Source organism: Mycteria americana, chromosome 3, assembly GCF_035582795.1.
Source record: "Mycteria americana isolate JAX WOST 10 ecotype Jacksonville Zoo and Gardens chromosome 3, USCA_MyAme_1.0, whole genome shotgun sequence".
Taxonomy (NCBI): domain Eukaryota; kingdom Metazoa; phylum Chordata; class Aves; order Ciconiiformes; family Ciconiidae; genus Mycteria; species Mycteria americana.
The window spans coordinates 64,689,946-64,709,976 of NC_134367.1; the positions used below are offsets into that span (position 1 = coordinate 64,689,946).

At 40.5% G+C, this 20,031-nt stretch overlaps 2 protein-coding genes across 4 annotated transcripts in view; both read right to left on the reverse strand.

The window, feature by feature from the left end:
- Window positions 1-1,873: 1,873 nt before the first annotated feature.
- ALDH8A1 (aldehyde dehydrogenase 8 family member A1) lies at window positions 1,874-12,264 on the reverse strand. 3 transcript variants are annotated; one of them, XM_075497349.1, is made up of 7 exons: window positions 12,127-12,264; window positions 7,847-7,994; window positions 7,307-7,462; window positions 5,635-5,784; window positions 4,732-4,988; window positions 3,777-3,938; window positions 1,874-2,326 (listed from the first exon to the last, which is right to left on the reverse strand). In XM_075497349.1, exons 1-7 carry the CDS (start codon window positions 12,262-12,264, stop codon window positions 1,874-1,876), a joined length of 1,464 nt encoding a protein of 487 aa, XP_075353464.1. The 3 variants fall into 3 exon arrangements, with proteins under 3 accessions (XP_075353464.1, XP_075353465.1, XP_075353466.1); XM_075497350.1 differs by lacking the exon at window positions 5,635-5,784; XM_075497351.1 differs by lacking the exon at window positions 3,777-3,938.
- Window positions 12,265-14,869: 2,605 nt separating this feature from the next.
- Window positions 14,870-20,031, reverse strand: part of HBS1L (HBS1 like translational GTPase) — a 65,288-nt gene continuing 60,126 nt past the window's right edge. The window contains exons 15-18 of the mRNA XM_075498784.1: window positions 18,439-18,547; window positions 17,728-17,828; window positions 16,627-16,771; window positions 14,870-15,521 (exon numbers count right to left, since the gene is read on the reverse strand). Of these exons, the coding sequence (XP_075354899.1) occupies window positions 15,510-15,521; window positions 16,627-16,771; window positions 17,728-17,828; window positions 18,439-18,547 (367 nt within the window). The 3' untranslated portion in view covers window positions 14,870-15,509. The remainder of the gene's footprint in view (window positions 15,522-16,626; window positions 16,772-17,727; window positions 17,829-18,438; window positions 18,548-20,031) is intronic.

Below are 20,031 nucleotides of genomic sequence, written 5' to 3' on the forward strand. Positions count from 1 at the left end.
TGGTCAGTCTGCCCTGCAACCGGGCTGGACCCAGAGATTTCAAGGTTCATCACACACTCGGGCCTCAGCTCTGGGGTACAAGTTATTTTCAAAAAGGCTTCTGAAAGAGAAAATCAGCTTTTCAGCCAACTCGGGACACACGTATCAAATGCTCCCGGTGAGCGACTCACTCTGGAAGGACATCTGGAAGGGGTGAGGTGGGATCCATCCCCCACTTTAAGACCCCTAGAGCAGTACCTGGCATGACTCACGCAAGGTGAGGACACCACCACCACCATTTATTCCAGTGACTCCTCTCACCAAAAAGCACTTAGAGAGAAAAGACTGCCTTTCTGCAGCTGTAATTTAAAACACCCTGTTGGCATTTTTATTTTTACTAAGAAAAGTGCAAATCCCAGCATTAGCTTGGCCAAACGCTGGAAAGAAAAAATAAATCCTCTCCGGAAAATATACTCTTGAAAGGTACACTATGCAAAAAAACCTATCTTAATTAGGAATATCAAAATAAAGCTATGGATTAGTATTCAAGGCCTAGAGACTCCTCTAGACTGTCCTCATCAGTTTCACAAGGTATTACAGCCCTGCATACCATAGCTCCACACCCCCAAAAACATTATAAACTGTACAAAAAATAAAATTGCATTTTCTATTAACCCCAAATCTCTCTCTGTATTTTCTTTTTGGTGTGCAAAGGAGCAGCAGAGCAATTTGCTACTCCATTCTTTCATGTCTCATCAGTAATAATTTTTCATCAGTTTTTTTGTATTTTAGAGGTGTCTTTTTTTTCCCCAACAGCTCTGAAAAAATATCCCAATGACTCATTAGTTTGTCTCAGAATACAGGCATTTATGAAACTCCACACAGCTTTGTTTACTGTGAAATTCAGCTCAAAAGTTGAAAAACAAATCATGAAGGGCTGCTGTAAAAATTCAATAGCAACGTAGCCATCGGGGGGGGGGAGGGCTGGAACTGTGTATCCAACTTTATTTCTTTTTTGTGGAATATGAACAAGTTTGTGAGATACCTGATTAAAAAAAAAAGCTCTGTAAATGAATGAGGGAAAGTTGCCAGTGGTGACAAACATTTCCAACAGTTAGTTCTCTTAGGAGTCACTTCCAGTCTTTATTAATGAAGAATGACACTGTCTATGATGTAGCCAAATCTTTGTGCGGGGATGTAAAAAACACCATCACTGAGGCCTAGAAGTGAAAAAAGGCTGTAATTTCAAAATAGTTAGAGAACAAGTTTTAGGATGGTTCGGCTGCATACCATAAAACAGGTTATAATTAACACATTTATTTTCTCTGTGTATCATGAGAATTTCATGACCCCATGGTTTAATACCACTTAACAGATTAAAGGTACTGCCTTAGGCATTTAGTGTGCCGTAGCATTAGTCTTTGTCTGATATCAGTGACATGCAATATGGATTGGTACGTGGAACATACTGCTTATAGTGGAACTGGGCTGATTCCCATTACAGTATCAGCCTTACAACGTGCTTGCCACTTTGTACCTCAGGGTAATTCACCAACCACAGGTACAGTCATATATCATCCTTTCTCTAATCTGCCTTAGAGGGAGAGATTTTTGAGACAGAACTACTCAAAAAGCTTTAGGATCCGTAAGATAAGCAAGTCATCTGCCTTGGGCTGGGTTGATTGTGGAGTCCGCACTGATCTTCTCGTTTAACATGAAAGGCTGAATTCAACATTAGCATTTGGGACTACTATTTTCAGCTGTCATTGATGTTACTTGACCAAAGGTCAAGAAAAAGAAGGCCACAATAGCAGCCTGTGTTCCAGAAAGCCATTTACAGTAACGCAAATTACTGTCATTTATTTTACCCATAAAATACTTCCGTTGACATATGTCAGTGCTTTATTGTGATGGTTTTGACCTCAGTGAAGAACTCATAGGAATCCTTTGCTCCCTCCCTTCCTATCCCTGAGGCTTTCATCCCACCAAATGGCAAGTTCAGATCTCTAACAAGCCAGCAGTTGGTCCACACCAATCCAGACTGTAGTCTTTGTGCCACCCGATGAACACGTCCCACGTTGCTGGACCACACAGTGGCTGCCAAGCCATATTTCACACTGTTGGCTCTTTTGATCACTTCTTCTTCTGTATCAAATGCTACCACACATGTCACAGGACCAAAGATCTCTTCTTGCATGCAACAAGATTCATCCTTGACTTCAGCAATAACTGTGGGCAACATGAAATAGCCTTTCTGGTTGCCAGCTGGGAGAGCCAAGGAATCCACTCCCTCTCCGCAGAGGACTCTGGCTCCTTCAGCTTGGGCTTTCTTCACATAGCTCCTTACCTGGGGAAGCAGGAGGAAAACGTCACTGCTGTGGGTCCACCTCTCCAGTCTGGGAACATCAACAGGAGCCCCTGAATATCTCCAACTGGATCATGCTGCCTTTACTTCCCTCCTAACACCAGAGGTCATTTCTTAGCTTTTGTTGTTATGTTTCTGTAAAAGTAAGGCTAGGTATTTCTCGCTGTAAAACAATCTTTCTCTCTCTCCAAACACTTACTAGCCTAGCAGGCAACACCGCTGGCCCTTCTTGCTAAGTATTCTCAAAAGGGTAGGGCCCCTGGTGAAGACACAAGTGGTGCCAGAGCCTCCCTCCCTGCTTCCAGGAGCTTGGGCAGTTTGCCACATATTCCATGCCACGGTTCACTCATTTACTTGAATGGATCAGCAATATTTTCCTGCCTCACAGGCAGGCTTGTTAAATGTTTACATGCCACTAGGATGATGAAGCCATGAATGCTATCGAAAATCTCATCAATGAATAATTAAAGCTGTTTCCACAGCTGCTGCTATCATATGCTACCTTGAACACATAGGACATGCTACTGATTTACTTCTGCTGTTCTGAAATCATTGCCTGGTTTCTCTCCCTATAGAAACACCACAGAGACAACCAGGCTTCTTTCTCTTTTTCTTCTTTTAACCACCTTGGTAGGTTAGACTCGGAAGTTCTCTGTGGTGCCACAGACCGAGGACCTTGGGACGTGGGTGTTTCTGCCACTCTACTTCTGAGCAGGGCTGGAGAACCTGCTGAGGTGTCAGGAAGCATGACAAAGGTTTGGCTTTCTCTCTCACTCTGCGGTTTTCAGTCTGCTTCTTGCTTATGCTGATTGTGTCAGACAGTTTTGGGATATGAGCATCTGCTCTCCTGAACTCCGTCTGACACCATAAAAATTCATTTCATATAAGCCACTAAAGCAGACTGTGTTTAACTGTGCACCATCGCAGCTTCCCTCTACACATACGCAATTCCAAATTACTGCAAGCAGTCCTAGGAAACTGTGTCTTGTACTCCCCAGAATTCGCCAAAGACTGATATAAAAATAAAACTTTTATCTTGTTAACTACCTTATTACACAAATAAGTGATCTCAGCAAATGCAATATTAAAATCCATGAAAATGTTGCTGAACTCTAAGATTGGTTAGTATAAATTCAGGATTTAGATTTATGCATTTTTAATTACTTCACTTTAAATGGGAAAAAAAATTATTGTTTGCCATTTTAAATTATTTTCCCCATGGAGTTGATTTTTCTGGAGTAATCACGTGATCCCAGGCCACAGGCAACAGAAACCTTATCAAAAAGATACCTTATAATGGCTTTGAATCATCATCCCTCAGAGCTAATCTCGTACCTTGAGAGGACCATGTCCTCTCCATACACCTCAGAAATCACCTTTCATAGCCCTCTAAAAGATGAGATGAGATCATGTAAACTCCATGTAATATCACCTTTTCTAGATGCTCTTTACTTATTAGTGCTCCCACGTCGACTGTAGGATCTGAGGGGTTCCCAACCTTCCATTCCTTAGCCTCTGCCACAAACCTCTTCAAAAACTCACTGTATATGCCCCTCTGAACAAAGATCCTAGAGGTGCAGAGACAGATCTCACCCTACCAAAAAGAAACAAACAAGAAAAACAACAATATCAGTTCATATTACATTGCGCTGTTGACGAGTATTAAGAGTCACATCCCAGAATGCGACTTGTGTCTCTGCATCCTCAGGAGCATAAACTACATTCACCAACACTGCAAAGGAGGATTTTTCCCAGATTAAAAAGGAAAAGAGAAGAAAAAGACAAACCAGCAATAACAGGATTGTACAGTCACTTACTAACGCAAACATTAGTCTTCTCCAACATTTTTCATAGGAAATGTGGTTTCCAATTCTGAATGATCTCTGTCTTCATTTCCTGATAATCCCTTTCTGATACCAAGCTATTTTTCTGAACATTTGCCCTGATATAGTTTCATGTCTTTGGTGATCTCTCCTGAGGGTGGTGATGAGGGAAGAGGAACATGGATAGAATTTGGGGGGGAGTCTCCTAATTTAATTCCAGCAAATCAGCAAGCTTCCCACTTACTTGCAGGGTGGGATTTAAAACAGCTGCTTCTAGAAGGATAAGCAATATATCTATTTTGAGAGGGATAATGACACCTTGTTATTTTCTGATGGAGAGTACTAGGAAGAGCTCTTTATTATTTTGTTTCCCTGCTTGTGGAATAATGAAATTTTTTTCATATTTTTCTATTTACAGTTTGCCCACAACACAGAATCTTGAAACAGACCTTGGCAATTTAGGATTTCGATCCAAAGGTACGTGCACGTGCACACACACGCTCTCAGACACATGCACACCTCCTGCTGCAAACAGGGTTTATACGCTACAGAGATGGGAGGCACCTGGTTGGCAAAGCTGGACCTCAGGGTCGTGGGGATGCATTGGGTCAAGTCAGCATCGTCAAAGACGATTGCGGGGTTTTTGCCTCCCAGTTCCAGTGAAAGCCGTTTGCAGTGTGGAGCACTTTTCTCTGTGATCCGCTGGGCCGTCAGCGTGCTTCCCGTGAAGGAGATCAGAGGCACGTCGGGATGGCAGACGAGGGCTTCTCCTGCCTTGGCGCCCGTTCCAAACACCACGTTTACCACCCCGTGGGGTACTCCTGATGGGAAGCAAGGCACACAGTCATCGTACCCTTTCCCTTGCTCTGCGGGTTTCACTTCACTGTGTTTTGTCTCTGAAGTTAGAAAATTACCAGTAGCTCTAGGGTGACAAAGACTGACCCTTAACCGATGTAGCAGCTGAAATGCATGATGTTTAATAACTCTGGGGGTCATGGGTTAAAAGATAAAGCCAATTCCACTGATCAGTCAAGCTTGCCTGACATCTGTCATCAGAGACTCAGTTTGCAGTCATTCAGGGAAGCAGCAGTTGTCCTCCCAGTTTTTCTTAATAGTGCACCAGATACAGCCATGACACAGCCACCAAGAGCTGATTCTCACTCTCGTACACCTTCATGGTTCCTCAGCTGGCACCACAGACTTAGGACACCCTCAAGTGGAGTGCAGGAGGGGGAAAGGAGGCACAGGAAGACTTTTCATAAGATAGCGGAAAAAAGCGGGCAATAGCTGGGAGATGGGATAGTAGGAGGACAGGGAGAGCTTTTTGTTCTCCAGTACAACATTCAGCTACAGCAAACAGTCTTTCCCAAATTCTTTGAGCGCCTTCTGATTTCTGGAACAAAAAAAATGGGGCACAGGCAAGCATTCCCACCCCATTCCCCCTCCCTAGCATGCTACAGGACTTACCTGCTTTCTCCAAGAGTTTGCACATCATCCAAGCTGTGACAGATGTCATCTCACTTGGCTTGGCAACCACAGTATTTCCACATGCAATGGCAGGAGCTATTTTCCAGGTCAACAAATATAGTGGCAAATTCCAGGGACTGATTAAACCAGCTACAAAGCAAAAGCGCAAAAGACAGGAGTTCAGTCTGCTGCGAGACAAGACTCAATTCTCTATCCTCAAGCAGTTATACACCAATTCAGATTTATGAAGGGAATTTGGATATGGCTTTTATTTTCAAACAATTGTACAACAAATTTGCAGCTAGAAACATTTCTCAGAGGCAGACAATCTTAAAAGATTTGTGCAAATCTTTTTGATGATCAGCCAAACTCTCTGAATATGTTTTGCTGCTTCTTCAGGGCAGAACCTTATATTCACAGCAGCTTTTCAGTGTTTTCTAGGACATTAATGCAAGGTTAGCCATAAAAACTATGTACATCAACTGGCTTGTGGTAACATTCTGTGTTAGACAACAGCAAGTTAAGGTAACGTGTATTAGCTCAGATCACTCTTGCTTTCTCTTGCTTTTTAGAGCTTTTTTCCCCCCCAATTTTAATATAAAAAAGAGCATGTATAACATACAGTGCATATTTTCCTGATAAATTGTAGCCTAACTTATGAGCGCTGAAGTTGATCAGACTGCTGTTTCCACAAATTGCTGAATGACCGGAATTTTTTCAGTAATTGCCTTGGGGAATACTTTCACCTTACATATTTATAGGAAAGAGTGAAAAACCAATCTGTAATTGTTAGGTGTGATTGCTCACAAAAGCCACAGGATTTGTCACTGTTTGATGGAGCAGATGCAGTGACTTTGCCTTATGAGAGTAATTTTACCAGAAGTACTCATGTTCTCTGCTGCTCACAAAAACTTTTAAATAGGCCCTCTAGGTTTGCCAATTTTATTTTTTAAATAATTCAAGTGTGAATGTGGACCATTCATATATATTTAGATAAAACACCTAATAACGGAATCACGACGACTCCATTACCCGTCAGCTCAGCACAGCCACTTTATTTCTGAAGCATTAGCAGCATCTAGTGGCCGAGTTCAGCAATTCCCCAGCTAAAAGCGCTTTAGCCACCCGTGTGCATTCCAGTCACAGGCTGAAATGCCACGTTGCAAGCTACTACTGCTCGCCCAAAGGCGAGGAGGATCCAGCTCTCCCCGCAGGAACAGCAGCTCATTGCTTCTGAACGCCCCCCTGATCCACAGCAGTAGACACACACGTACAAAAGACATGAGAGATTCTGAGGGTGAGAGCTACCAGGTTAAAACAGATGCTTTTTAAGGCATGTAAGCATTCTTTTCACCATGAAGTAGCATAACTTCAAGGCCAGGCTGGATGGGGCTTTGGTCAACCTGGTCTAGTGGAAGGTGTCCCTGCCCATGGCAGGGGGGTTGGAACCAGATGATCTTTATGAGGTGCCTTCCAACCCAAACCCTTCTATGACTCTATGATAACTGATTTTACATAAAGTTGCTCATGCTTTGGCAGACTAGTTGTGTTTAGCCCATGACCCAGAGACAAGAAATGCTTGGGAAAAATCCTCTTTCTTTGTTGAGCCACTCTGCCAAGAGACAGAGGGAGACACTCTGCCAAGCTTTTCAGCGTCTCAGGAGCACCGTACCAACTCCCACAGGTGCCCTTGAAGTGTAATGCACGCAGCCCATGATTGCCATCTCGGTGCACTCCGTCGTGTGATGAAGGATGGAAGAGGCAAAGAATCGGAAGTTGTACACGGCCCGAGGGATGTCCACTGTTCTAGCAAACGTGATAGTTTTTCCTGAAACACAAACAAGCACGCTGCTGTGTTATCATGGGCTGAAACAGTGCTTTAAGCTCTGCTCTGAAAGCTGATTTGCGTGGGTTTTGGGAAACATCTTTTGTCCTGCGCCCAAGTAATCCCCGGCACAGTGCAACCATAGTCAATGACAACAGCTCCCCTGTAGTATTGCATTCCAAATATTTAACAACTGAAGTCAAAGTCAGCAATTCCAAAAAGCAAAAATGCCCCAGGAATCCAAAATCAGCCACTTCTGCAAAGTTCAGGCACATCAACTCCAATTTGCTCCAACAGTTCATACCATATGAAAAATTTGGACCATATCCTCCATTTCAATATTCAGCAAGACACACTGTATTTGAGATCAACAGTTCCAATTTTTACCCTGATCCTTTGACTCTGCTTGTGCAAATGCTTCCAGGTCATGTTCAATCAGGTCTGCCAATTTGTTCAGGATCTGAGATCTTTCCAATGGACTTTTTGAGGACCAAATTGGGAAGGCATCTTTGGCAGCTTTGACAGCAGCTTCCACCTGAAAAAGCAAAAGAAGTATGGTGAATGTTAATGAAAGGCCTTAGAAAGAATATCAATCAGCAGCTGAATTCGTATTTGAGAGGCTAATAATCCAGATCACATTGTTGGGAAGACTGCATCTCTTCAGAGTTGTGACTATTGATAGCTTCTCCATTTTCATCTTCTCAGGACACTATCCCATAACTCAAGAAGTGTTATTGAAATAGAGTATCTAGAAAAGAAACTGTCACTGTAACTCATGCTTTTCTCTAAATTCCAGCAACTTGTGGGCAACCTTCCAGGCCCGGAGGAAATGCTGGACCGGTCAACTGGCATCAGCAAGTGCCACTGGCTAAACCCATGCAGAATCTTATTTCTCATGGGGGAAAGTGCAAGAATCTCCCAGAGCAAATGCAGCCTCAGTCTAAATGTCCACAGTGCTTGCAACATGGGACTTCAGCCACACCAGGCAATGATGAAAGTAAGGGGTTGGGGAAGGAACAGGCTGTGTGCCCTGCTAGCCTTTGATCTCCTCTTCCCTTTCCCCCAGCTGGTTCAAGCAAGGACTAAGAATGTATTTATAAAATAGACACTCAGAGAAAATTTTTAATCTTACCTGATCACAGGTGGAAACTGATTAATGCCCTCACAGGAGGAAAAAAAAAAAAAAAAGAGCTCCTTTCTAAACGCTTGGGGCTCTCTCATCTGATACCTAATGAAGTCTACAGATATGAAAGATCATTATATGCATTTATATAGATGCATACCAGTCTTGTCAGTATCTGTCCTGAGATGTACATAACTGCTGCATAGTCCTTTAGCCTGACCTTTCTGAATAGTGGCAGATTACCAGCACTTTTCTGAACCAGACTAGGCTTCAAAGGATTAAAATTCACCAGAAAGCTTTCTCTCCCATCAATCATTTCCTCTGGGCTCTTAAATGGAAGTTACCTGCATCTATTGATTTATAAGCAGTTCCTTCTTGATGTTTACCAGTCTCTCAGATTACTAAAGATGGTTACCAACATCCTTCCATATTTTAATTAACTGCCCTATTTACCAATTTTTGCTTCCTATGGACCACTTCTTTATTGTTTCCAATGTCTAATATACACATCAAGGTGGGCTTTTCGCCAAAGCTGTCTTAGCTGGTTTCCCATAATTTTTGCTCATGAATTTCTTCAGCTTTTGGAAATCTGCCAAGGTCAATAACTAGGGGGATGCTGGTGTAATATTAATCAGATCATTCTGATCTCTCCTAATGTTGCCATATTGCTGGTTCCCGTGCAGTCACTGAAGGCTCCTTTCCACCAATTCCACCAAACCGAGTTCCAAATTTGTTCCTTCACATAGTGACGGGTGTTATAAACAGCATCACAGAATAATTTATAGACACTCCAATGATTTTTTACTAACAAGGGCACAAGAGTTCAAGCGGGTGAAAAACCTTCCCCTCCATGCACATCAGAATTTATGGGCTCCCTAAAAGTAAGGGCCAGAATGATACTGGTACGGAGGCCAAGGTGGGAAATCAACCAACTCGCACAAGGTCACACAGATCACTGGCCAAGCTGAGAAACCTAGACTCTACTCTTTGGACTACGGTTCGACAACCTACTGCTCAGGTGCCCAGGGCACTGAACAGCTGGAGCAGGGCCAAAGCAGGCCTGGGAAAGGGGAACTGCAGCTTCTTGAGCGAGTCAGGTGTGGATGGCACGCCACCCTGAAAAGGCTCACCCTCTGTGAAGCCATACCACCTTTACTAATTAACTTGTTCTTCCACCCTCCTGTCATTAGGTGCCATTGTGGTGCTGCTTCTCATCTGTCCTCTCCTCTGTGGCCTTTTCCACCAGGTCCTGTGGGCTTCAAGAGAGGGCTGATGTGAAGTTAAGGCTATCTGCATTTTTAACCCTCCAGTGGGTTTAGAAGAAGGAAGAAGGTGTTGCATTTTCACAGACAGCAGAAGAGAAAATCAGCAAAGGAAGAAATGAAGTGGCAGTAGATTGATCTAAAAAAAAGTGAGAGGAAAAAAAGGAGAGAGATTTGTACAGAAGAAGTAAGAGAGCGTACAAAGGTTAAACAGTTACTTTGACTAGCAAAAAGCAGCAAAGAAAGTCGAGCCACAAAGAAAACACGCACAAGAATTCAACTATGAACTCGTGTGTCTGAAACACTTCCTTCTGCTTTCCTCTTCTGCACAAGACAGACACAGAGAAAGAACACACAATCCAGGCCTATCTTAAAAAGGTTGATAACAAAATAGCCAAAACTACCCTCAGGACATGATGTTTGCTTTCCCAGAGGGTGATACACAGGAGCAAGGTTCTTTAAAGAGAGATTTTTTTAAGGAGATAATTTGCCAGGACTAATTAGCCCTCACCAGCCTGTCTTTTAGAGATACAGGGCACCTGTTCAGCTTGCTTTGGTGCCGCTATTTGGAATTTAAGACATCTAGCTGTGGGACAAATTAACCCCTGAAAAAAAACATTCGTCGTTTTTGGCAGAAACTGGCCGAAATGGCCACTGCAGCTGACCTGGTGTTAAACTGCAGGGTCAGCAACAGATTCACTGTCTGTCTTTGTTCTGCCTTCTAACCTTCCACTAAAATTAACCAAGAAAAAAAATCCAACTGGACATTAAGCCTTGCTAGAAACCAGCATCCCGAGTTCCTTGTTGGATCTAGGTCTAGATGCTTATTTTGATATCTCTAGATACCCTCTAAGTAGTATGTGATCGCATTTTCCCCTGCAACATAGTCCATCAGTCACCAGCGGATGCCAGCTCTGCAGAGCCCGACCTTCTTGTATAGTTGTCTAAAGGCAGGAGTAAAGCACCCGCCGACTTTACAGGTGTTTAAATTGGGTCCCCGCTGCTACACACAACCACTAACTCAGAAAGCTGAAAGAGAAAAGCCATTGCTCTTTAGTATGTTTGAACTACATCTCCAGAATGGGCAGCAGCCCACTTTTGTTAGGCTGTTCTGGCATTCTCACATCTCTCTCATTTTAATGATTTTGCAAATGAATGAACAAGAAGATTTGCACCTGCACATCAAAGAGAAGTCTTTTCAGGCATAATTAGGGTTGGAATGAACTTACACAGATGTATTCTAGCAAACCCAATCTGTTACTCTTTAACCCTTGGTCATCAGCATCTAGCAAATATTTACCCAGTTGAAATAACAGTGCAAAGGTTTCTGCTGAGAGAAGCAAAGAGAAAAGATGTCAACAGGACTGAAATGCAAGTGAAGGGAACAGCTACACACAGTAGCAGTTTGTTTTAAAAAGCATTTTGAAAATACTATACACTACTCGTCAATATTTGCCAAGCCCTTCGCGTTATGCGAGCTTTTCCAGTCATTTCCCTCTTCAGTAAATCTGAAACACTATGTTGGACACACACTTGTAGGTCCCTTATAAAGTAGCATCAATGAAACTGCAGCTCCCCAGACGAATGTCACATTGCCCATCCACACCTAACACGTATAAGGCACCAGGAAACATTCATCCCACTAGAGAGCACAGGACTAGGAAACATTACATTGATGCAGAGGACAGGCTACGTTATAAGGAAACGTATACTCTACGCAGCCACTTCATCACCTCCACTTAATATCCAACTGCTAATACCAAAACCAGAGAAGTCTGGAAGCTTTTTACCATCTTCAGGGAAGAGTCAGCAAACCAAAAATCCTTTTAAGTGACAATTGCAAATCATCAAGACGCTAAGGGAGAACACATTTAGTTGTATATAGTGCCTCTAAGGTTATTTACTTAGAAGAAATCAATAAACTCCATTCTCTCTTACAGATTATTTATACTTACAGCCAGTCTGAGCATTATTGTTAACTTATGTACAAGGCATCTCCCGTGTGAGCTGAAGGAGCTCCACTGGAGTTACTGAAGCTTTTTTGATTTACACCAGCCTAGGATCCAGCCTGTAACTTTCTAACAGCAAAACATAAAAAAAAATAACAGTATTCGCTGCCACAGCAATAGATTACACAGTGCTACAATACAATCAAGAACTTACTAATTTAAGCATTAGTCTTCAGCATTTTTCTTCTCTCACCTTCAGCCTCTACCACTCAAAATATTAATGTTATGTGCATTTAACTTTTTCACTTCTTTGTACATTTGGATAGTACTCACCTCTTCTTTGCCACTGTCTGGCACCTTGCAATAGACATCTCCAGTGGACGGATTATAGGAGTCTATGTAGGAGGAACAAGGAACAAATTTGCCACCTATAAAGTTTTCCAGCACTAAGAGAGCCTTTGAGTGAGCCATAGCTAGCCGCTTGCTTCCTTTGTGATTTTTTTCTACAAGGTATCAATTTAGATTAGTAGGTCTGTATGTATTTGCACAGGGAGTCTGAACTCCTCCTCCTCTCTCTCCGTCTTCCCTGCACCGCTTGCTCACGAGTGGGAACGAGCCCTGGCACAACAGCAGAAAAGAGGAAAGGGGGAAAAAATTACTATTTCTGTGATGCTTGGTTCTTTTCTAAGAGTTGAAGCAGGGAGGCAGGATCAGCTTAGTTGTTAGAAAACAGCTCCTCTCTGTCTATAGGAAATGAAGTACCGAAGAAGGGGAGAAAAAGAATGGTTTGACAGGGAAATTTCTCCCTATACCAGTTTTTCAAGCTACAGTCTGAAGACATTTTGCGACAACTATACAAAATAATTCAAGACCCAAACACCTGCTCCTTACTGTCAGTACACACAAAAGACACTTGGGACTTGCATGTCTGCAGCTCATGTTCACAACAACTTTGTCATCATCAATACTTTTCCTTGTAACCCCCAAAACAATGCTTCTGCCAAACCAAAAGATTTTAAACATAAGAAACTCTCTTTTTTCCACCAATATCCCCAAACATCGAACAATACGAGCAGCTGAGTGGCCCTTCAATTCAAAACAGTCAAGAAGCACAATCCTACCTGGTACACTCTGCTGTATGTTGTCAGAAATCCAGTTTTTAAAAAAGAAGCAAGACACTGGCTTTCATGCTTTCCCTTCCATAGACATTCCACTGGAAGCCACCTTACTACAGAGAAGCCTATTACATATAATTAGGTTTTTCTTTAACTTCGAACTTAACATGAACTGCCCGGTAAGAGCTGTGTAAGAGACATTTTTCTCCAAGAGAGAATGCTTAGATTATCAAATTGCTCTAAGATTGCATGCCACCTCCTTGCACTCCAGAGATATTCAAAACACTACATCCACATTGGAGATTGGAGAGCAGTATGTTGTCACCAGGAGACTGTAAATATCTCAATCAGCAGTTTAGAAAGTTTTTGCACCTTAGACCACTGCCAAGCCATCAAATTTCTTGTGGATCAACATGCAAACATATTTTGATCGAATACAGGTGATATGTTTTTGTTGCACAACGACAGACCATTTACGCATCAACCAACTGGCGCCTCTGGGCAGAGTTCAAATCACTGCTGAAAGGTAGTGCAGTCATGTTGAAACTGGATAAGGTAATACCTCTGGCTCTCCCAAGCTACAAAATGGGAAAGCATGCAGTAGCTTTTCTGTCATCACAGAATACTGAGTCTCAAAATTTAATGCAGCCATGTCTGAGAAGGATTATCAGAGGTTTATCCCGTATCACGCTTCCTTGTCCACAAACAGCAAGGAATTTACTGAAGTCTTAAAACCGAAGACATATTCTTCTGCCTGTAGCACTTCAGCTGACCCCTGACTTAAAAGCAACCTAAACATTTTCAAGGTTTGAAGGCAAGTTCAAGAGGAACAGGTTCAATGCAGGAGCTTGGCAGTAAAAATCTCTGGAATCCAACAAGTGCACTGAAACCTTCATGGCTGGCATGTTGATGCTGCTAAGTATGTAAATGCAATGTAAATGTAAATGTAAATGTAAATGTAAATTCTGGACTATAAAAAGGCATAACAAATAGTGATAATTCATAAGCTTCAGTTTTGGCAATAACAGTTTTCAGTTATTTCAGATTCTTAAGATTTTACAAAAGTCATTTCCACATAAAGTATTGCTGATACTTCTACAAATATGCATGCAGTCAACAGTACAATTTATCTATGTAGTCAAGTGCAGGTATCTGCTGAACTGGGACTAAAGCATGCAAGTGCAAAAAAAGTTACCTACAAAAAAAAAAACACGTGAGAAGAGTAGGCATGGACCGTACACAACTTTGAACTTTAAATAACGATCTTTATATATATATATATATATATATATATAAATATATATATAAAAATAAAATAACATTACTTTAAATAACGATCATAGGCTTTTTGTGTTCTTCACTACACAGGACACAGCTTTACTTCGGTTAACCCCAGTGACTGATGCTCTGGAGTGAGTACTTTAGTTTCTTCCCCACACTACTAACTAGGATCAAAGTAGAGTTGTCTCCACCCCGCACTCACGTACAGGTCCTGAAATACCCGAGGTCCTCTCACGCTTCCTATTGGGAAAAAAAACCCAAAAAAGTCTTCCAAGTTGTAGTAAAGTGTGTCTGTCCTGATCTTATGCTGGAGGTGGCAGAAGGACCCTCTTTTCAGTTGGGAGGTTTCACCTGCCCTATTACTGAAAAGCGGAAAGGAGTTACAGGCTTGAGTAAGCACAACAAACTGGCTTTAGCATACAGCCCAAGATTAAACTGCCAGCTTTTGTTCAAAAGAGCACTAAGTCTGGATGAAAGAGATGTGTATGCGTAGTAGCTACACTGAGTAACATGAGAAAAACTGAAATTATTTCCACAGAAACACAAGTCGCATGCCGGTTTCGCATTTTAACTCATAAGTTTACTCTGAAACTTCTGACTTATGGAAAGTAAAGAATGATTTAACACAATTTAGAAGTGTTTAAATCACAAAAGATGAAGGAGACAAAAATTATGCTTAGACAAAGTTATTTTATTATTCTTACAGTTTAGAAAATAAAAGTAGCCAATGTTGGCACAGCTTCCACTACACAGCAAAAGAAAACTTTTTTTAAATAAGTTTTGGGACAGGGAAAACAATCCCGGGATAATACTACATGCCATTCTCTTGAAACCAAAGTAAATAGTTCTTTTTTTCCCTGAATATGCATTCAACTCAAACCTAAAAATATATTAGACCAATAAAGTTACTGTACTGAATTAATGTGCAGCAAAAAAGCAAATCAAAGAAAATATGTAAACAATTTATGTCTGGAAGTAAGGAGTTTGTTTCATGATGATTCATCATCTTTTTCTCTAATTCAACTTTCTAAGATTTTTCCAATCAAGCTCTCTAAGGGCTAAATTCCACATGGAGAAACACATGAGATCAAGATCAAGAAGTGCAACATTAGCAGTTCCTTGTCAGTTGGCATCTTCTTCTGCAGTGGGAGAGAGTGATGAAGGGCTCCCCAGATGTCTCACACGATTTAACTTCTATCATCATCATCATCTCCCCAATTAATTGCACTTGTTCCTTCAACTGAAGTAACTGGATTCTTTAACAGAAGTTTGGATATCTGATTGCATTTTGGTTGGACAGTGGAAGTTCTGGCATCACTGTCATTCTTTAATCTAAAAATATAAGCAAATGGAAAAAACCCTATGGTGAAAAATGAAGTACTAAATGTAAAACGATCGCAGCTTTTTTCAACATGATATAGTTAGCTGTGGAAAAAAGAATTCCTTTTGCTCTGAAATTCTCTGGAACAAGATCACAAATACTAAAATAGTAATTCCCAAATAACAATCAAAGAGTTATTTAGTCCCCAATTCTACAAACATTGGGCATCATAGATCTAAATAGGACCCCATTCACTTCAAGTTAAATTTAATGAAAAATGGGTGCAAAATTAAAGCCCTAATTCTGGATCCTATTTAAGACCAGACAGATTGTTAAGAGCATTAAAGCTCCTTAAGGCCCAGAACCTCTGACAGACCTAGCACATCATTCCTACCCACACAGGCAGAAGCCAGAAATTCTCACCCTCTAGTTCCAAGTTTTGACATTAAATGCCTCAGCTTTAAGTCTCAGTACCAGAACTTAGTTAATGTGACTATATTGCTCTCCCTCAGGCCTAGAATTAGAACTTGAATTCTAATCCAAAAATCATAGCAAGATTTTTTAAAGTGACAGATAGAGGGACATTCATATTTTTTGCTCCTAATAGAAGGCAAAACATTTATATTTAGCCCCACAGCCTTTGCTTCCTCTCACTTACACAGGATCAGAAAATGTCTATAGGCATCAGTAAGAATCAAATGTACAATTGTCTTTAATGCTAGCAGAAAAAGATCTGGGACCCAAACTAGTCACAGTAAAAATGGCCAACACTTCTTATTTACAAACTACTTCCGGTATATTTATACAGGCAATTAGATTTCAGAACAACTGATGTACGTTAAAATAGTGAAGGGTTATTTTTTAACTCAAGAGAGGGGGCAAAATGCACAACATTCAAAAATTCTAAATACAGTAATTTTTGTTCCTAATAAATTGAACAGAACCATGGCAAGTTTTCCTCACATCTTGCTGAAGCACTGTCTCTTTTTCAGCAGTATAAATTCACTTTTTAGGCCAAAGAGTGTAAAACAAGTCTTAACCATAAAAACTAAATGCTATATGAAAGTTAACACCATTCCTTTACAGTATAGAAAGTCCATTACAAAAATGCCATACCTCTGTGACAACTCCTGCAGCAATAGTGGAACCACTGTAGCGTAACATAAACCTCCCAAGCTCTTTAAAATCCTTATACAGCTCTAGAGCAACAGGTCTTTGAGTTTGTAGTTCTATTAGAGCATTCTGTCCTTTAGTCAAGAACCTGCAGGTAAATAAGCAGAAAACTCTTATTATAAATATATGCATGCATAAATGAAAAAGACAACAGTGAATAAATGGAAAAAATCAACTTAAAAAGCCAAAAGTATAATGATCAAGCTTGATTTCAAGTATAACCCAAGCCACTACACTGCAAACTCATTTGCCTGGAGCATACCTTTTAAAAAGGTATCTGAGTTTTCTTTAAAAACTTCTTGAGAAGGGCATCCACCACAACATTTAGCAAATTGTTTTGAAGCTATTTATCTCATAAATAACTGTTTTTTCATGTCTAGTAGAAATCAAGTCTTGTTTCAAACCCAATGACTAAAGAGCCAATTCATTGCTCTGTAGAAGTCATGATTTTTCTTCCCATTACCTTTCAGCAACAGTTTCAGCCACGCAATTTCTGGAAAAGGATTATTCTGATAACATTGTATGTATCAAATAGCATCTCTACCTAAATATAGCTTTAAATAACTAGAGGGATGTTCCCATAGTTTAACTTGTATGGGAAGACTCCCTAAATCTCTTTTTCTCTGACCCACTGTCTAGTCAAGTTTATTTGAGACAGTAACCCATCTCCAGAATTATACCAAGGATCCCATGCTATTACAGGAAGAAAAGAGATAATGTTAAAAAACCACCAACCAACCAAACAAAAAACCCCCCAAAAAAATCCTTTAAGTGCACAGCTGGTGATCTAGGATTCACCCGCAATTCTGCAAGTGACCTTAGGCAAGTCATTTTACATCTCAAGTGCTCAGCATTTACCAAGTGAGCAGGAGGTTTTTCACTTTGTACAGCACTCTGAAATCTAAACATGAAACCAACTAAAACAATGAAAGCATATTCTCATAAACACATTATTGCTTCACAATAGAACCTGCTTGATATACTGTATATTAATAAAAAATCAGCCCATTTCTTGAGTAATTATTAACTATTCAACACACTTACTTAGGTTTTTTCTTTGTCACTTCACCAGTGCTTTTGTGCAGGACACTCAACAGTCTTCTAATAGTAGCAGGTTCACTTACGGTTTGATAGTGTAAAAGCACCTAAAAATTTTTTTTTTTCAGTTATTAAACATTCTACAATAATCAGAAATCCTAGGTGTTACTACTTGAAAACATCAACTACTTTTAAGATTGCTTTTTTAAACAAATTCTTATAAAACTTCTCTCACAGGAGTCTCTGCCTCACATTCAGTAACTATTCCTAGTTCCTAGGACCTTTGTGATCTCTACAGATATGACACAAAGGTCATGTACTAATTCATCATAAATTCTTAAGTGTTTTGCTTTTGCCACTTCAATGCAGTTCTGTCGCATGAACTAATACTTTATTTATTTTAAAAGGTATCTTACAAGTAAGTGCATCATTATACTCCTACAAGGCATGAGTTTTCTAAAGGACAGCCTAGCCTGACTGTGGTGGAACTCATGCTCTCTTAAACGGCTCAGCTATGTATTAAAAGCCAGTAAGAATATGCATAAGCAGCCACAATAGCCCCTTACATCCTCTTCAAATTACAGAAGAATCCATTTCCTCTGGAGAGACAGAACCACTTCTGGACGCTAAATGCCTCTCATATTCGGGGGCTCAAACATGGAGAGGAAAAGCCCTGAGCAACCTGTAATGAACACAGGAACTTTCACAGAGACTTACAGGAAATCCTTTAGTGATTGGAACCTCAATATTGAAGATGAGAACCCGAGCTCTGAAACGAGTGCAAACTTTAATGGGTTCCTTGGGATCACAAAATACACAGCCAACACTACAAGAGAGGAGAACAAAAGAAACTGATATATATCTTGACATACAAATGTTAATCACTGCACTGGAAAAAGATAAATACTTAAGACAAGCAAAGCAAAGACAACACCACTTTAATATAACCTGGGGCGGGGGGGTGGGGAAATCAGGAACACCATATTAAAGCCTGCAACAAAATTAATTCTTAGACAATGTCTATGGTATTTTGAGGGTATGCATGAAGAGGTCTGTCTAGTTCAGTGAACGATTACGTCCACTGCTAATCAGTTTCTAAAAATGTCACTGTTTCCTGTGCGTACGTACTTTGAAGAATTAGACTTTCATTCAGACATTAATTGTTCCAGATCAATAGCATATAATACTGCAGGGTGCCCACAATTGCAGTGCTGCTGCCTGTAACTCAACTATTTTGTGGATAAACGAACATCGTGATCAGGACTCTCAAAACCTAAGCTCTCAGCAGCACTCATTTCCAAAAAACTCTACATGGAGTCACAAGAAAGCTGCTGCTCATTACAAGCCAGTAAAGTAGGTTAGACACGGCTTTTTCACAGTGGCTAGTTTTAGCCATCTAAAATGAAAGGAAAATTAATCCCACCCAGAAAAACATGACTGAAGAGAACAAACAGCATGATTAAACGTATACATCAGATGTAATCGAATTTCATCAATATCAAGAGGACTTAAAGCTTCATACCTTTTCTTGACAAATCTAACATATCTCCAAAAGATGAATGATGTCAAAGTAACAAATTGACTCAAGCCTTCATTCAACAAGTACAACAAGACTTTTTATCCCTCCCCATTTACCACAGAGAATCACACCCCATTATGAAATGGCAATACAGAAAAGCCTGTACTTTTCGCTTAAAAGCAGAGCATAAATTTGCAAAAATATCAATGCAAGGAGTTTTTCAAACGGTAGCTTGAAAGTTTGCTGTCTGAACTCCAACTGGAATGTAAAGCTGAACAAATTATGGATCCAATTTTCTAGCCTGAACAACAACTGACACTTACCTAAAAGCTTGAGGCTAACACTTAGCATGAAACCTGTAGACTGAAACAGGCACGAAGAGATTTGCTGTGTCTCACTGAATGTATCAGTCCCCCAAAAAAAGGGTCAGAAAAACATTTACCAAAACAAATGTTACAAGCAGCTAAATGTGTTGAATAAACAGTTTCCACCTATTCCACTTGTCCAGATTTACTTATTGGTACTCAATGGCAGTTGTTTGGATGTGTTTTGTTAGAATGATTTATGATTCAATAAGCTCTTAAAAAAATCTTCTGTTTTATTTAGCAATAAGGATTTACTCAATTCAGCAACTAAAATGTCCAAGGACAAGTCTTAAGGAAAAAGGCTTTGAAGGTTACCAGTGTCAGCACTAGGGCAAAGTATGAAAACTAACAGTATTCTTCTGAGGTTGCCGTTGTACATGCAGCAGATGTTTCCAACGTTTTTACATGCAAGCCAGGTGATATGCA

Coding starts and splice junctions, on each gene's coding strand:
- ALDH8A1 (XM_075497349.1), bottom strand. CDS start 12,264: ATGGCTCACTCAAAGGCTCTCTTAGTGCTGGAAAACTTTATAGGTGGC. Junction 7,463..7,846: donor AGCAGAGTCAAAGGATCAGG/GTAAAAATTGGA, acceptor TTTGTGTTTCAG/GAAAAACTATCACGTTTGCT. Junction 3,939..4,731: donor GGTCCAGCTTTGCCAACCAG/GTGCCTCCCATC, acceptor TCTTTTTGGTAG/GGTGAGATCTGTCTCTGCAC.